We start from the raw sequence: 15,298 nt of genomic DNA on the forward strand, positions 1-15,298 counted from the left end.
AGTTTTAACTAATTAAGTTTCATAATTAAAAAAATCATTTTAATTATGAAACTTAATTATGAAACTTAATTTAAAAATTGAACGCTTGGATCAAGTTTAATTATCAGGAGAATTTATCATATTATATTTTTAAGAGAAAAGAAAGAAGTAGCAATAACAGTTAAAAGCAAAATTTAATTCATTGGATATCCAGAGGAGTGCAAACACAACCTCTCAACCCCAATAACAGGTGCTTATGATCTTTGAATAGGTTAGCTAAAGCTAAGTTATGAATAACCTCTGACAGCAAGATACACTGTAAGATAAGTGGAAACTATCAAACTCAATCAATTTAAATTTTACAGCATTAATATTCTTAAGTAATTTCATCATTCACAGCAATTAAAATTATAGTAAAAATCTCACAAATCCATGAAAAATTAATCGGTCAGGGATTGCGATCTGATCAGGTGATCACACAGTGAAATCTCACAAAACAAACAATCCTGCAGAGCAGTGTTTCCCAAAGTGTGGTACACGTACCCCCAGGGGTACGGGAACAGTTTAGAGGGGGTACGCGTTCTTATGCAAAATATCTTGCAACAAACGAAAATTTCACAAATTTTTATTTTAAAACAAGGCTAGCCATGAAAATTTACGCTTACGTATTTTTCTATTGGCTATTTTTTGCAGAGTTAATAACCTCCGTGAAACTTTTTTATACTAAAAAATTCATTCATTTTTTTATTAGTGGTACTCAGCGTTACGACAAATTTAGAAAGGGTACATAAAAGTCATAAGTTTGGGAAACACTGCTGTAGATGAGACTCCTAACATTACAGACATTTTTTCTTTAAAACTACAGCAATCTTCTGTGAATAAACCATCATATACTCACTTTGAAAGGTGGATATTTTCTTCACAAGAAACAAATCCTTTAAAATAACTTCAAGACAGGCATTCTACATTTTTCTAAATTCATTTTTGTGTGCAACTTTTTAAACACTAATTTTACATGGGTTTGAGTATTTTTTTACTTACAAAAAATTAAAGTTTAGCAAGGGACAACTTTTCATGAAGAGGTGGGAAAAAGGGGGTAGCAAATCAAATATTTCGTTATGACTTTTGTCCAAATTTTGGTTGCATAATTATGCATATTGATCTTAGATATGAATAGAAAGCAAGTCGCTGATCTTGCATAAATCAGAGTATAATAACTGAGTAATTCATTAAACCTGATAGAAATATGCTTAGCAAAAAATTAAAGATTCTATTTTGTTTCTAGAAACTTTGCATCCTGGCATAAATATAAAGCCATATAATTTTTTTTATCAGTTAATAATGTACAGTAGGGAACCGATTATCCGGAACGATCGGGACCATTGCTATTCCGGATAACTGATTTTTCCGGTTTTCTGAATCGCTACAAAAAGCCGTTTTTTTGTTGTTAAACCCAACTAAAAAAACATTTTTTTTTGGAAATAATCTAAAAAAGAAGAAAAAATGATGAAGTAATACACTAATGATTATTTCCAAAATGATTCTAAGGTAAACATCTTTCGAAAAAGAAAGAAAAATACTAAATTCTTATGAGGAAAAAAAATTTATTTTTTAAAAAATGGTTGGAAAATTTATCGAATTTCGTTCCGGTTTTTTGGTTTTCCGGTTTTCTGATTTCCGGATAACGGGTTCTGTACTGTACCATCAATTAACCAATCATTTAATTAAAAGGTCATCAAAGACTGATTCTTTTTAACGAGATATTAGTTTAAAAAAACTTAGCTTTCAAAAAATTATGGAATTAAATGTGAAAAATGTACTAGATGTGAAACTTACTGATGTTGCATCAAGAAGAACTGACAAGTCAAAAACATTAAAAACAAACTTCTATTTAATCTTTGTTGCATTAATGTAAAATGTAGCATGAAAGGTAGGTAAGTGTGCATTGTATTTTTAAATAATTTTCTATGGATTTCTAATAATAAAGATTTTATTAAAGGTAAATAAATATTAATGCAATTTGTTATTTAAATTTATGTGTTTCTTAAACTATTATATTAATTTAGTTAAGACATTTAAATAGTTTTAAAGTTCTCAATCAGCACAACTTTGTTTAAAACGAACACTTCTCCTACTGTTACTATCATTTGGATGATTGTTCTTTTATATTCAGATGACGTTTATTACAAGAAGAGTCAACTGCAGATTAATATTTCGATAAAATAACTTTCATAGCTTGAAATAAAAAATTATTTTAATTTAATAAAAGCAATCAGAAAAAATTCTTATTTCTTCAAATTTGATTGTTGTTGTTGCAGTTCATGTACGTTGCACTAGAGCTGCACAATGGGCTACTGGCGACAGTCTGGGAAACATCCCTGAGGATGATCCGAAGACATGCCATCGCAATTTTGATCCCCTGCAGAGGGGTGTGGCACCCCTGCTTCGGTAGCCCAATGACCTGCACGCGAAATTTTAAAATTAAAAGTATAAGAATCGTAAAATAATGTTGAAGTTTAAAATTAAAAATAATAAACTGAATTTAAAGTTTGAAGCCAAATTTCATATTCCACTAGCTTCTACATTAAAAAACATTCCAGAATAATAAAAAGAGTTTATCAGTGTCTCTCTTTTAACTCCAGAAAACTTTAAAGGAAGTCGAAGTTCAAACATTATCTTAAACACTATTATAAGTTTATTCTTACAGACCTTTATTTTTTTTATGAACCATTTTTTTCTCCCTGGAACTTTTTCTATATGAACATGTCAAAAATGTGCTCATAATAGAAATAACTTTTAGTGCTAGTACTTTTAAATGCATGTTTTTATTAAATTCAAGTAGAAATTTCACTATTGACAATGATTTTAATCAATTTTCAAATTTGGATACACTTTTAAGCCCAACATTTTAAAATAGCAAAATTGTTTTTTAATAAATGGTGGAAAATTTCTAGAAATTTACCAGTCATAAATGATTTTTATTTGTATTGACAATTTTTCAAAATATTTTCTTACTTCACCATATTTGGGATTATATTAACTTTATTGTGTTGCTGCATGCTTTAAAGTTTTGTGTATGATTTTATAAATTTTTTATTCTTATTCTTATTTTTTTTTTTTTTTTTTTTTTGTTAAACATGAGTTTTGATAGCGGGTAAGAGTATTGAGTGAGCGTGGTTATTTGTGACTGACAGCTCTGACTAATCTCCTATCTGTGGAGTTCATTTTGATGCTCACCAGAAAGCTTTGCCGATTATTCAGACAAGGCACTTGTCCCGTTAAGTGCTTTTTGTTTTCAGGAATCTTTTCAGGTTCCCATTCTACAGCCAGCAAAAAGCTTGCTGAAATACTGTGAGAATGGAAAGCCAGCGTTTGATCTAGTGTGGTCTACTTTGAATTAATCTAAGCTGAGTCAGGTCTCGATAACTTGGACAATGGATAGAACTTGGTTTCAATTGTGGATTAAACATATTGAAGGTACACGAGTTGTTTTGTGTTAAGGCGAAAGGAATTTTAAAATAATTTTACTGGCAATAGATTTGTTATTATTCAGTGTTCCTCTATGGCTCTGTATTATTAGACACTCATAAATATAATTCGTTACTTTCATAGAGTTGTCTTATTAAGCCATACAACCAGGATTTTATTTGTGTTTGTTTTAAAATATTATCTATACTGGAATGAAACTGTTCTTTATTATTTGAATAAGTAAACTCAATCTACAACTCAATTTCTTGGTGTTGGTTAGTACTGATAAATTAATTATTTACTTTTCTTTAGCTCTTACGAAGTACGGGTATTTAGTTAATAAGAAATAAATAATCAATAAATCAGTATTAACATTACAAATCTGAAAAGGCATATAGTGTCACAATTGCTAAAACTAAATAATCTAAATTTTATTTAGTATTACTCTTCCGGTTCACTTAACATTGTTAGATTTAGAAAAACATGTTTTCTCAAAACACTTACTTCATCAAAATAAAGTTTAGTCACAATTGGCACTGAAAATGATGTAAAAATAGTCAATTGGAGATAGTCAAACTTACTACAATAAGCGATTTTGGTCATTAATTTTTCTTTTAAGTAAATTACTTTATTTTTTTATTTCAATTGTTGAATTCGAATAATTGAGCTTTATAAAAACGCAATAAAAAATCTTAATTATAAACAAAATAAAAATATGGTATCAGATAACATAAGAAATTCTAATTTGATGACATACCCTTCACATGCCACCAACATTGATTCTCGAGCTCACCTAACACAACAGAGCAGTAAAACCCCAAACTTCACAGCTGTTATCTTGTAAATATAGCCAAACCTCATAAGCACAAAACTGCTAAATATGAAATATGGCTTTACGTGAAACACATATTTGATCCGGTGGTAAACAACCAATTCATATCGTCACACATTATTTCAGCTCCAAATAAAATGTATAAATTGTTGGTTTTTACAATATATTTTTCATCTGTTATATTTTGTTAAAAATTTAGTAAAATTGTAAAGATTATTTTGTATGATACATAATTGTATTATTTACATACATTTATGAAGTACATAATATGTATTGTCAGTAAGTAATAAAATGTTTTTATGATGCATCGGATAAGATAGAATTCAGTTATCAGTTCAGAAATAATTGTGATAGTTCCTCCAATTTTGTATTAACGAGGTTCGAATGTATTAATAAAAACAGAATTTATAACAATAGCTAATGTTCAACAAATGTGAAAAAAACTATTTTTCAAACATCCATACTGACCAGACTAATATAAATTAACAAACACACTTTTAGAATCAGGGCTAAATTTGTCTCATGCACCCACTGTCTGAATTTCAGAACCCTAGCACAATGGGTTCTGGAGTAATGAGAAAAAGACACACAGGCACACTCTTCCTTTTATCATTACAGATTAATATTGTTTTAAAAAACTATTTTTGTATTAGAGTTAATTATTTATAATATACATCCTATTTTTGCATTTTAAAGTAGAAATTAAAACTATCTCACAAAAATAAAACACATAATGTACCTGTTTTAACCTATATTTTAAACTTTAATTCTCAAGATCTTATGAAGCCAAAATGTGTAATTTAAACAAGCTAGACAAAAAAGCACTTTTTTTTTAAAGAAACAACTTAAATAACTAAAAATAAAAACTTAACTTACATAAGGATTTCCAACTGTTACGGCAACAGGCGGCTGAGGAGAAAGAATAATGTGTCTTAATGTACCATGTTCATCAACTATTTGCTGCACCATGTGTCCAGGAGGAACCTGCACGGGCATTGGCACTGGGGGAGTATTATTACTAGAGACCATTCGCACGGTAGCAGGTCCTATTAATATAAATTATTTTATCTATATTTAATTAAATATAACAAGTTCAAAATTTTAATCTAAAATTAGAAGCTCTAAACTATATTTTAGATACAAACACTTTAATGAGTAGGAAAAAAATGTCGGCAAGTTGTTTTATAGACTGGGTGTAGGAAAAAATTTTGGTAAGAATTTACCTAAATAGAGTTGAAAATTTAAGTTTAATTAAATTACTTTAAGGAACTTAAAACATATCATTTTATTGAATCAATAAAATAGGCAATAAAAAAGGCATATTTCAGCAATAAAAAAGGCATATCACTTAAAATATTTAAACTGAAATATACTGTTATCTAACTCCTGAGGCCTTTTTGTCTATATTCCAAAACAAGAATTTTTACAATAATTAAATGATTTAATTTCACATTATAAAAATAAGTTCATTATTTTATAAAATTTATTATAAAAATAAAATTTTTCAAAATAAAATTACAGAAATTTCAATTTTTATGTAGGTTATTTATAATCCAGAAATTGTATGGAAATAAATTACTGATATGCAGCAAGTTTCATTTATCAAAAGAAAGATTTTACAATTACGATACTCAGTAATTTAAGGAGTATTAACCATGTTTTCCTCCCAAAACCAAAGAAATTTAAATGCATAGTTTAATATAAAGTAAGCAACAAAAAAAAAAGGTCACAAATGGATAACTTAGTTGCATTTATTGGATTTTTAGACTTTAAAATCAATTCTTAATAGTTTAACGGACATAAAATTCCTCCAGCCTCAAATATGCCAATTAATTAGTGATAATTATAAATTAAATTGTATAATCAGACACAAAAACCTCTGGATAGACGTAACTTTTTTTCCAACAGATTCAGTTTCACCGATCACTATCAAACCACTATCACACCGATCAGTAGTATTCACTATCAAAGTAGGTATTTAGCTGCATTTTGGATAAAAATCATCCCACTAGCATACTTTAGGTGTTTAAATTTTACACCTCATAACATTTCACTTTTTAGCATATTTTGTGTACAAATAGAATAAAATTTTTTAACTTTTGATACAAGGGGATACTTTTATATTGTGATCTGTCGCAGCAACTACAATCACCAAATAGATATTAAATATTGCAAATTTAAAAAAAAAATTTCCAGTGGTTTGACTGAGGGTGGCTGAGAGTTATACTCTTTGAGTTGGTTTCTTTCTGTGATTTATTTTATCCTTTCTTGCCAGACACTGCTCTGAAATTGTCAAAACTTAACAATTATTTTGGAGTAGAATCAAGATATGGAAATCTCCCATAATACGAACCTTTAAATTTTTCAAAAAAATTTTTATCACTTTGATTTTTTATATATATATATATATATATATATAAAATTGAAGTAGAGCCCATGGCAATGGCTTTATTTATTTCCCCCTAGCCAAAACTCGAAATAGGATTTTTACATCCACACATCAAAATATCCTATAAGTACTTTAATAGAATATTTTAAAAAAATTATGCCCTTTAACTTTGAGGCAATTAATTACATTTATTTGAAAATAATTAAAAAATAATACACATGTTATATTTTAAAATTACAACCAAACATTTAAACAAATTTAAAAAAATAATAGCTACCTTGAATAAGTTGAACATGGTCTCCCATATCAAAAGAAATAGTTTCTCCAGGATTTACATGTAGATGCACAACATATTGCGAATTTCTATTATAATTCATTGAATTAGGACTGCCATTGTGAGGTATCTGAGGACATGATGATGTACTTGGCAAATTAGGAAATATATTGTTGCATGAAATTTGGTCACTGCCAAGTTTTGATACATGAGGTTGAAATCCTCTAACATTTCCACCGCAAGCTCTCAAATTGTTATTATATTTATTACATTCAAACCAAATTTGGCTGTCACTTGTGACGGTCCATGTTTCAGGAGTAAATGGTAAGGAGTTGCCAAGAACGTTGATACGTGGCTCATTATTTAAATGTTTGACACCGTTCACGCGTTTATCATCAAAAGCCTGGAAGTTAGAGTTTTGTCTCGATGAATTTTCATTTAGAGTATCGACACTGCTGGAAGACGTTTTACTACTAGATGCTTCACCCTTTTCCACCGTTTTCTTTTCACAGGAAGATTCTGATTTATTTTCCTCTTTTGGGGCAGAAATAATCTCATCACACTTTGTTTCTTCACAACTGCCTGAAACAGAGTCTTGCTCCTTATTATCCAAGTTTAAAGTGCCAGCAGAGATGTCAGTAGAGCTTGCCATCACTAAAATAGTCTATTGCCATAGGAATAAATCCTTCTGAGGAATTTCTAAAAAAAATAATAAATATTACACGTGAATTTGTTTCAATACAAATCGGAAAAAAAAACTTTAATGAAAATAATAATCACACTTTAGTTTTAATTATAATAAAATCCCCATGACAATGCAAAATTATTTCTATTGAATTTGTAAAATTAACCAAATCTCTCATAGTAACAATTTGAGTTAGTACTCAAAATTAGACTCCAGAACCTAAATAAGAAGCTTCATACCCGCTTAATCTAAGCTAAGTCACAGTTTAAGCAAAATTTAAGCAAGTATTTTCTGTTACGTTTATAATATTAAATAAGGAGTTTCAAAACTACCCCCCTATGAAAATGAAACAGATGAAGTTGAGATTACTACAATTCTGCCTAACTACAATTCTGATTCCATGACTATGACTTCATAGCCCTACTTTAACATCAAATTTAATATTTCTGAAAAACGGGTGAGATAAGGCAGCTTAAAAAAAAAAATTTTTAAAAAAACAGAAATATTCAATCGATTGTTTCTTTAAAAAATTTACAATTGCAATTTTTTAAGTACATTCTTCTTACGTTAAAATTTACTGTTTTTTTTTTAAAAAAATACAGTCACACTTAATTTTTATATATTATTTTTAATGGGTCCACTTTAAATTTGAAAAATCCATTTAATATGAATTGGCATTATGCCCGGTTAGCTCGAATACAAAAATCACAAGTAAGCGAATATTTAAAAGTTGAAAAATACTATCTAAAAATTTAAGAAACAGTAACCTATCATATTTCTGTGAATAGAAAGTAAAAAATATTTTTTTTTTTTGATAAATAAATGCAAGCATACAAAACAAAATTGAAAAAATAAAAAAAATTAGCAAAATCTAATAATGAATAGATTACAAAGTCAAAATGACAATATTTACTACATATGATTTAAGTAAAAGCCTATTTTTGCTTACAAAAGGTTCCAATAGATCTTAGTTAGGAATTTAGAAAATTATCACCATTATGCTTAATCTCATCACAAACAAACTAAATCACTCGCTTTTGCATTATTGTAGATTGTTGAATACATTTTTAAAAATTTAGCATGATGATATTTTGATTAATAAACATAATTGAATTTTAATATTAAATCATCACATAATAAACTTAATATATTATAATTAACATTGCATTTATCAATAAAAATAAACGGTAATTTAATTCTACATTTGATAATCCATTATTTTTTTAAATGTTATGCTCATTTTTTCAATTAAATTTGTGGCTAAATTTCAAGTAGATTTAATTATTAATTTTGCACTAGAGCTACAGTAATGGGCAATAAACAATGGACTGGATTCATCCTCAAAACTGGATTGATGTTCTGCAAACAATGCTGGCACATAAGGGCATTACACTAATACAATTTATATCTGACAGTAAATGGTGCAATCATCTCTTCTTTATCCCACACTCCAAATGTACTTAAAATTCAAAATTCTCACTTAAAATTTTAAGAATGGCTTTTCATAAAATTGGTATAAGCCCGAGATTATCAGAAGAGGCACTTGCCCAGGGCTACATAATTTTAATATCTAAAAAATTAGAATTTCATACTTTATTCAATGGCAAACCCAGCCTATTCATTTATCTTTTACAGAAGCTTAATTTATATCCAAAATGAGATATTGAATTAATAATATTTAAGTGGCAAAGTGTACCTTTATTTTCTTAAAAATTAGCTACCATTAGTTATATTTCTAATCATTCTTGTCCTTATGTTAAGTATGGTTCCATATTATATGCATCCTATGCATTGAAGCAAAGCACAGATTAGATTCTTAATCATTGGAGACTTATTAGAGAAATTTAGAATCAGATGATGCAGCCTCAAAGCATGCACGCTTATAGTACAATCTGTACTGTGCATACTAGTGTAGTTGCATGAAATTTTTATTGAAATAAAAACAAAAGAAAATTTTAAGTCGGTGAAAATGTTATGGCCTCCTAATTAACATTTCGCCAAGGGTCCCAAATTCTTTTAAACGGGTCCTAGATATCATTTTCTAATAGGAAAAAATTGATTTTTTTAAAAAGATTATGAATTAGAAGCAACTATAATACCGACTTAGGCACACATTGAAAATAAAAAGAGTAAAACGTGAATATCATTTCAATTTATATAAATAAAAGATAACTTTCACAAATTAAGTTAAATATTTTTAAAAAAACTAAAAATTTAATTAACAAGTTAAAATTAATTAAAAATTGTGTCAAACAGTCAAGCACAAAATTAGTTTATCTTATACATTTAAAAAAATTAATTTTCTCAAATTACTTTCTTCTAATTTTTATAGATATGACATCTATCAATATATAAATACGCTATATCATTTTAATTCTAACATTTGAATCAATATTATAGCATAATAACTGAAGGTTCTTTTTTCAGAGAAGCTAATCTAATTTAGTTACTCTTGCACACATAAAATATTTCTATACAAATTTTTGAATCTCAAAATGTAATATATAAAAAAGCTTTTCATTATTTATACAACATAGATTAAAATGTAAATAAAATAAATTATGGTTACAGAAGGTGTAACATAAAACATTAAAATAATATACTATAAGAAACCTTTTGGACACTATAATACAGTGAGTAGTTGTTGATAGATGGTTTACTTGTTATAAAAAATTGACTTATTTCTTATTGACGAAAATACAACGAAACTAATGAATCAAGTAAACATAATATCTATTACCAAATTTGTACACGAAAATTACAATAAATTTATTTCTAAAAGAGAATGTCACACTTCAAATGAATTTAAAACTTTAACAACAAATAAAATAAAAATCGAGCTAAAAAATAAACTACCAGATTTAAAATTTGAAGTTTATTTAAGGCTATCAAACAATGGTAAACTTTATGCGGAATAATATTATACGAGAATTAACTGAATTTTAGAAGAATAACTTGGTTTCTCTTTCACGTATCATTCAACAGCTGGAACTGAAATTCCACCGTATCTGTCACATATGTCTTCCTTTATTTTTCACAAACAAAACTTTTTAAAAGAATGACACGATTCACAAAGTAGTTCTCAAGAAATAGATATTTATCCATCAGAAATGATAAAATCCCATCAGCAATAATTTTTAAAAAAAATTTAGTACGTGTCACTTAAGAAGCAAGACCTGTCAGATCACTTGCCTGTATCAAAATGTCAATTTTCATTTTATAAACTCGGCACTCATTTACAACTTTAAAGGCGGATAAGCGACTGACGCATTTAAATATAAGATGTTACAATTCATGTACCCAATTACTGGTTAATAAAGGGTAACTTTTTATTAAACAAAAATTTAATTGCTGCACTAGGACCTGTCAACTTCTGCTAATGTTGACGTACTAGCAATCACATTTCCTTCAGGACAAATAGAATCGATATTTTTTAGCAGACACATATATCGATATTTTATGATACTGAAAGTAAAATAATCTTTGTATGAAAATCCTTATCAAACAAAACTTTATAAATTCAATCTTATATTTATATGAAGTGATGTTTGAAGAGTCAAAAACGATGAAATAAGGATTATGCACTTTCAATTAAATATTCTTATATTACAGCTTTAAGTTTGGCATCGATAAAATAAAACTTGAGTGAAGTGAAATCGCATTATTTATTTTGATTTTGAAAGCATCGGGGGTAGTGTATAGAGACAGGATGTATGTGGTCGCATAGGAAACATGATCTCTTTCAGAGCATGTTTTCAAGCATGCGCACATTGCATGGCAGTACTATCTGCCATGTAATTTTCTGACTAGGAAGAGGTGTTATTAAATTTTTGATAGTAAACTGCGCACGCTTGAAATATGCTTTGAAGTGAATCTTGTTCCCTATGGGAACACATACATCTTGTCCCTATACACTTCATTGATCGAACGTGCTTTCTAACTTGAAAGGCGCTAAGTCTAATTATCTGATTCCTGTAACATTTATTGAAATTTAATTATTATGCCACCGAAAGGTAAAGGGAAAAATCAAAATAAAAGTAATGCTGGAGCAGAATCTAAAGAGGCTGGTGCTTCAAAACAGACTAAAGGGGGCACTTCTGTTAAGGTGCTGTAATATTAAATAAATAAAGCTAGTGTTTTTGACATTATAACTTACATCTTATTTATTATTATGATTATTGAAAGTAGGGTTGAAATAAATGAATACATTGATCTTAATGACATGATATATTTTCATATGGTAATGGCAATTTATGAAAGTGTTGACTAATGTTTATTTTGTTAGTCACTTTTTCCATCAAAAATTAACATATAAATATAAAGAATTAGTGAATATTCAACTAGTTTTCTATTTGTTGATGCTACATCATGCAAAAACGCATTTTCTTCATATACCTAAAGCCTACTTACATTAAAAAGTAAGTATTGCTATATTCTAAAAAAATTCACATATTGCTCTCATAACTACTAATTATTTATTTTAGGTAAGACATATTTTATGTGAAAAACAGTCCAAGGTCCTTGAGGCAATGGAGAAATTAAAATCTGGTATAAAATTTAACGAAGTAGCTACTCAATATAGTGAGGATAAAGCAAGACAAGGTGTAAGTTTGCATTTATTTTAAATCTCAGGCATTTGTTTGAATTACTAATTTTTTTTTAAAATTGAAGTGGATAGAATTGTTTATAATTATTTTATAGTATATTAAGCCTAGAAAAAAGTCAAAGAAAGCTTTTATGTAAGCTTTTAAAAGTTGAAGAGAATTAACTTTTTAGTACTAAAAACACAGTTACACATAAAATTTTGAAGGAAAAAAATTCTACTTGTTTATTTGATTTAAATTTTCTTTGTTTTAATCCTTAATTTATTTTAAAAGAAATGGGTATACTTTGAAATTTATAGTCCTGTAGTATATAGCTTTATTTATTAATATTTTTTTTATTTCTAGATTGTTTCAATTTTACAAATTTTTCCTGAATAATATTTGAAAAGTTATGTTTAGAAATAATGTTTAATTGTTTAATTTTTTTTTAAGCTAAAACTTTTTAGTTTTCTTTTCAACAGAAATTTACATGTAAAATTTGAATCATGCATTTAGGTAATCACGTTTTGGCATGCTCAATTCATGCTGATACTATCGTGAATTGATAAAGTGTTTCGATTTTATTTTTGACAGTTAATGATTTTCACATGTTTTTTAAATATCTCTATATATTTCAAACAATATGAAAAATTCAAATCGTGCATTTAAATATTTACCTTTTAAAGCAGTGATTCTATCGATTTTTTGGCTGCCATTGCTATTGATTTCTCCGTAGTTTTGAAATCGGATATTATTTATTACAACAACCTAATCTTGAAAAGAAACACTCATTTGAGTAACCCCTTTTTTAGGAGTCCGATTCTCACGTTTTCGTTGTCGATCTTTTTTCAGCAATTACTACTACGGATTTCATGATTTTAAATTATTTTTTTTATTGTGATTATCATTTATAAAGTGTGAAGAAGGAAATAATTAGCCGGTTTCTCCCACCCTCCTCCAACTAAATGTGAAAATATCACCCGTAGTATTGTAATAAAAAATGATTACATGTTTAATTAAAAATTTTGTAAACACTGCACTTTTGTTATTTTAAATTAGTAGCTTATATGTTTGTTATTATTAAAGTATCTTGCAGAAAGATATTAGTGCTAGAAGTTTTGTCGCTGATAGCTCAAAAAATTCTGCCACATAGCTTTGCTGAAAGGTTCTTGAAACATAACTGAGGTTTTTTTATTATGATTTTTGTTGGAAAACAATCTAAATAGATATATTTTTATGTTAAATTCTTATGTTGTCCTGATGATAACTCTGTGTCTCTATATTTTTAAAATAAAATTATCATATATCATTATTTTTTAGCCTTTTTTAATTAAATCATCAATATACTAACATTTGGTTATCCATTTGTCAATGTTTTAAATTAAGAACACCACAAAGGATCGTGTGTTGTCATAAGACTTTCTCTATTGCAATGATTATATATTAATTGATATAGGGAAGATACATATATTCCTTTCAAGATATTAAGCAGACACTCTAAAAATTAGTTCATAAGACTTTCTCTATTGCAATGATTATATATTAATTGATATAGGAAAGATACATATATTCCTTTCAAGATATTAAGCAGACACTCTAAAAATGCCAGATTGTCTCATTTAAATAATGTTCCAGATAAACTGTATTGTTACTTTTTGTTATTAATTGTTTATTTTTACTTGTTGTATTAACTGTATTGTTACTTTTCTTTTGACTGAGTACTGGTTCTTGATAGTTTTTTTCTCTACCGATTATTGTGCAACTTGAAAAAGCAGTTAATTTTAATGACTTCTTAAAAAACATTTTGTTTTTTTTCTAGGGCGATCTTGGGTGGATGATTAGAGGAAGCATGGTTGGTCCATTTCAAGATGCAGCTTTTGCACTTCCTATTAGCAATTTACAAAATCCTGTATATACTGATCCCCCAATCAAAACCAAATTTGGATATCATATCATAATGATCGAAGGCAAAAAATAACTGTTTTATTCTTGTATATATGATTAAAAAAAAATTTTATTTAATTTTCTTGTTTTCTATTGTACATGTTTCGTTTATGTTAAACAATCTATGTCATAATTTAAGTATTACATAATTTATATTTGTAAATAATCCATATCATTAATCTTTTACTATGAACACATATTCATAAAGTGAATATATAGTTGAACCTCGCAAATAAGAAATTCCAGAACCAATATTATTTCTCAAAAATTATAAATGAAGGAAATTTGTGTAAAAATATTTATAAAATTGATTTGATTATCCAATTGATGAATAATGCGATAAGAAAGCAAAATAATGTGAAATCTGGTGTTAAAATAAATATGCATAATTTCCAGGAGTACTGAGTTGTTCAAGTGTTTAATTCAAAGACAAAAATAGCATTCAAATGTGCGGTTCATAATTCATGTTAATATGAATTGTGATAAAGCATTATTAAAGTTATAATAAACTTGTGTGTTTTTATTTTGTTTATTATGTAAACATAGGCAATACAATGTTAGAAAGTGATCACCTGATAGCAAGATTTGCTTGAAAGAAATTTATGCATTATGGTTTAAGATACAAAAATATTAAAAGCCTTATAATTATATTAGTCGTATTAAAAAATACAGATTTGTGTTCAGGATATCCCAATTTCTACTAATTGCAGATCTTAAAATAATAGATTTTAAAAATCAGAAAATTTAGGTTTTGGATATATTTATTATCTAATATATTTTGCTTATTTTGTATACATTTATTCTTTAATATGTAGATTATATAAGCTTTAACTTCGAAGTGATTTATCATTTTAAAAATATCTATAATTATAAAAAAAAAGTTTTAAACTTATTCCGATTTATTTTTATATTGAGGATTCTATTTCCAAAGTCAAGAAAATTCAGTCATGAGAAATTTCAGGCTCACGGTATTTATGTGCCTTTACTTGTGCTAACCTTTAATTTTAAATGTTATTTTAAAAAATGTTTACAAAGCAAAGTTATTTATGTTTGCTAATACATCTTAATATAATCATAAGAGAAATGTTTGAATATGGAGGCACCAGTGTAAGCAAACAAGAATTTTTATAGTACATATATTTTA

At 27.3% G+C, this 15,298-nt stretch overlaps 2 protein-coding genes across 3 annotated transcripts in view; one reads left to right on the forward strand and one right to left on the reverse strand.

The window, feature by feature from the left end:
* The window catches only part of LOC107454492 (fibronectin type-III domain-containing protein 3A), a 56,813-nt gene extending 45,513 nt beyond the window's left edge, over positions 1 to 11,300 (reverse strand). The window contains exons 1-3 of one of the 2 annotated variants that reach the window (XM_016071696.4): positions 10,820 to 11,300; positions 6,946 to 7,641; positions 5,156 to 5,325 (exon numbers count right to left, since the gene is read on the reverse strand). In XM_016071696.4, coding sequence (XP_015927182.1) covers positions 5,156 to 5,325; positions 6,946 to 7,594 — 819 coding nt within the window. In that variant the 5' untranslated portion in view covers positions 7,595 to 7,641; positions 10,820 to 11,300. Of the gene's footprint in view, positions 1 to 5,155; positions 5,326 to 6,945; positions 7,642 to 10,483 lie in introns of both variants that reach the window. The other variant, XM_016071697.5, reaches the window with a different exon arrangement.
* Positions 11,301 to 11,381: 81 nt separating this feature from the next.
* On the forward strand, positions 11,382 to 14,232 carry LOC107454498 (peptidyl-prolyl cis-trans isomerase NIMA-interacting 4). The gene is made up of 3 exons (XM_016071711.4): positions 11,382 to 11,732; positions 12,112 to 12,231; positions 14,030 to 14,232. Exons 1-3 carry the CDS (start codon positions 11,628 to 11,630, stop codon positions 14,186 to 14,188), a joined length of 384 nt encoding a protein of 127 aa, XP_015927197.1. The 5' UTR covers positions 11,382 to 11,627; the 3' UTR covers positions 14,189 to 14,232.
* Positions 14,233 to 15,298: the final 1,066 nt, after the last annotated feature.

The sequence above is a fragment of the Parasteatoda tepidariorum genome, chromosome 1, assembly GCF_982258835.1.
Source record: "Parasteatoda tepidariorum strain Cologne lab strain chromosome 1, Ptep-v5.0, whole genome shotgun sequence".
Lineage (NCBI taxonomy): Eukaryota > Metazoa > Arthropoda > Arachnida > Araneae > Theridiidae > Parasteatoda > Parasteatoda tepidariorum.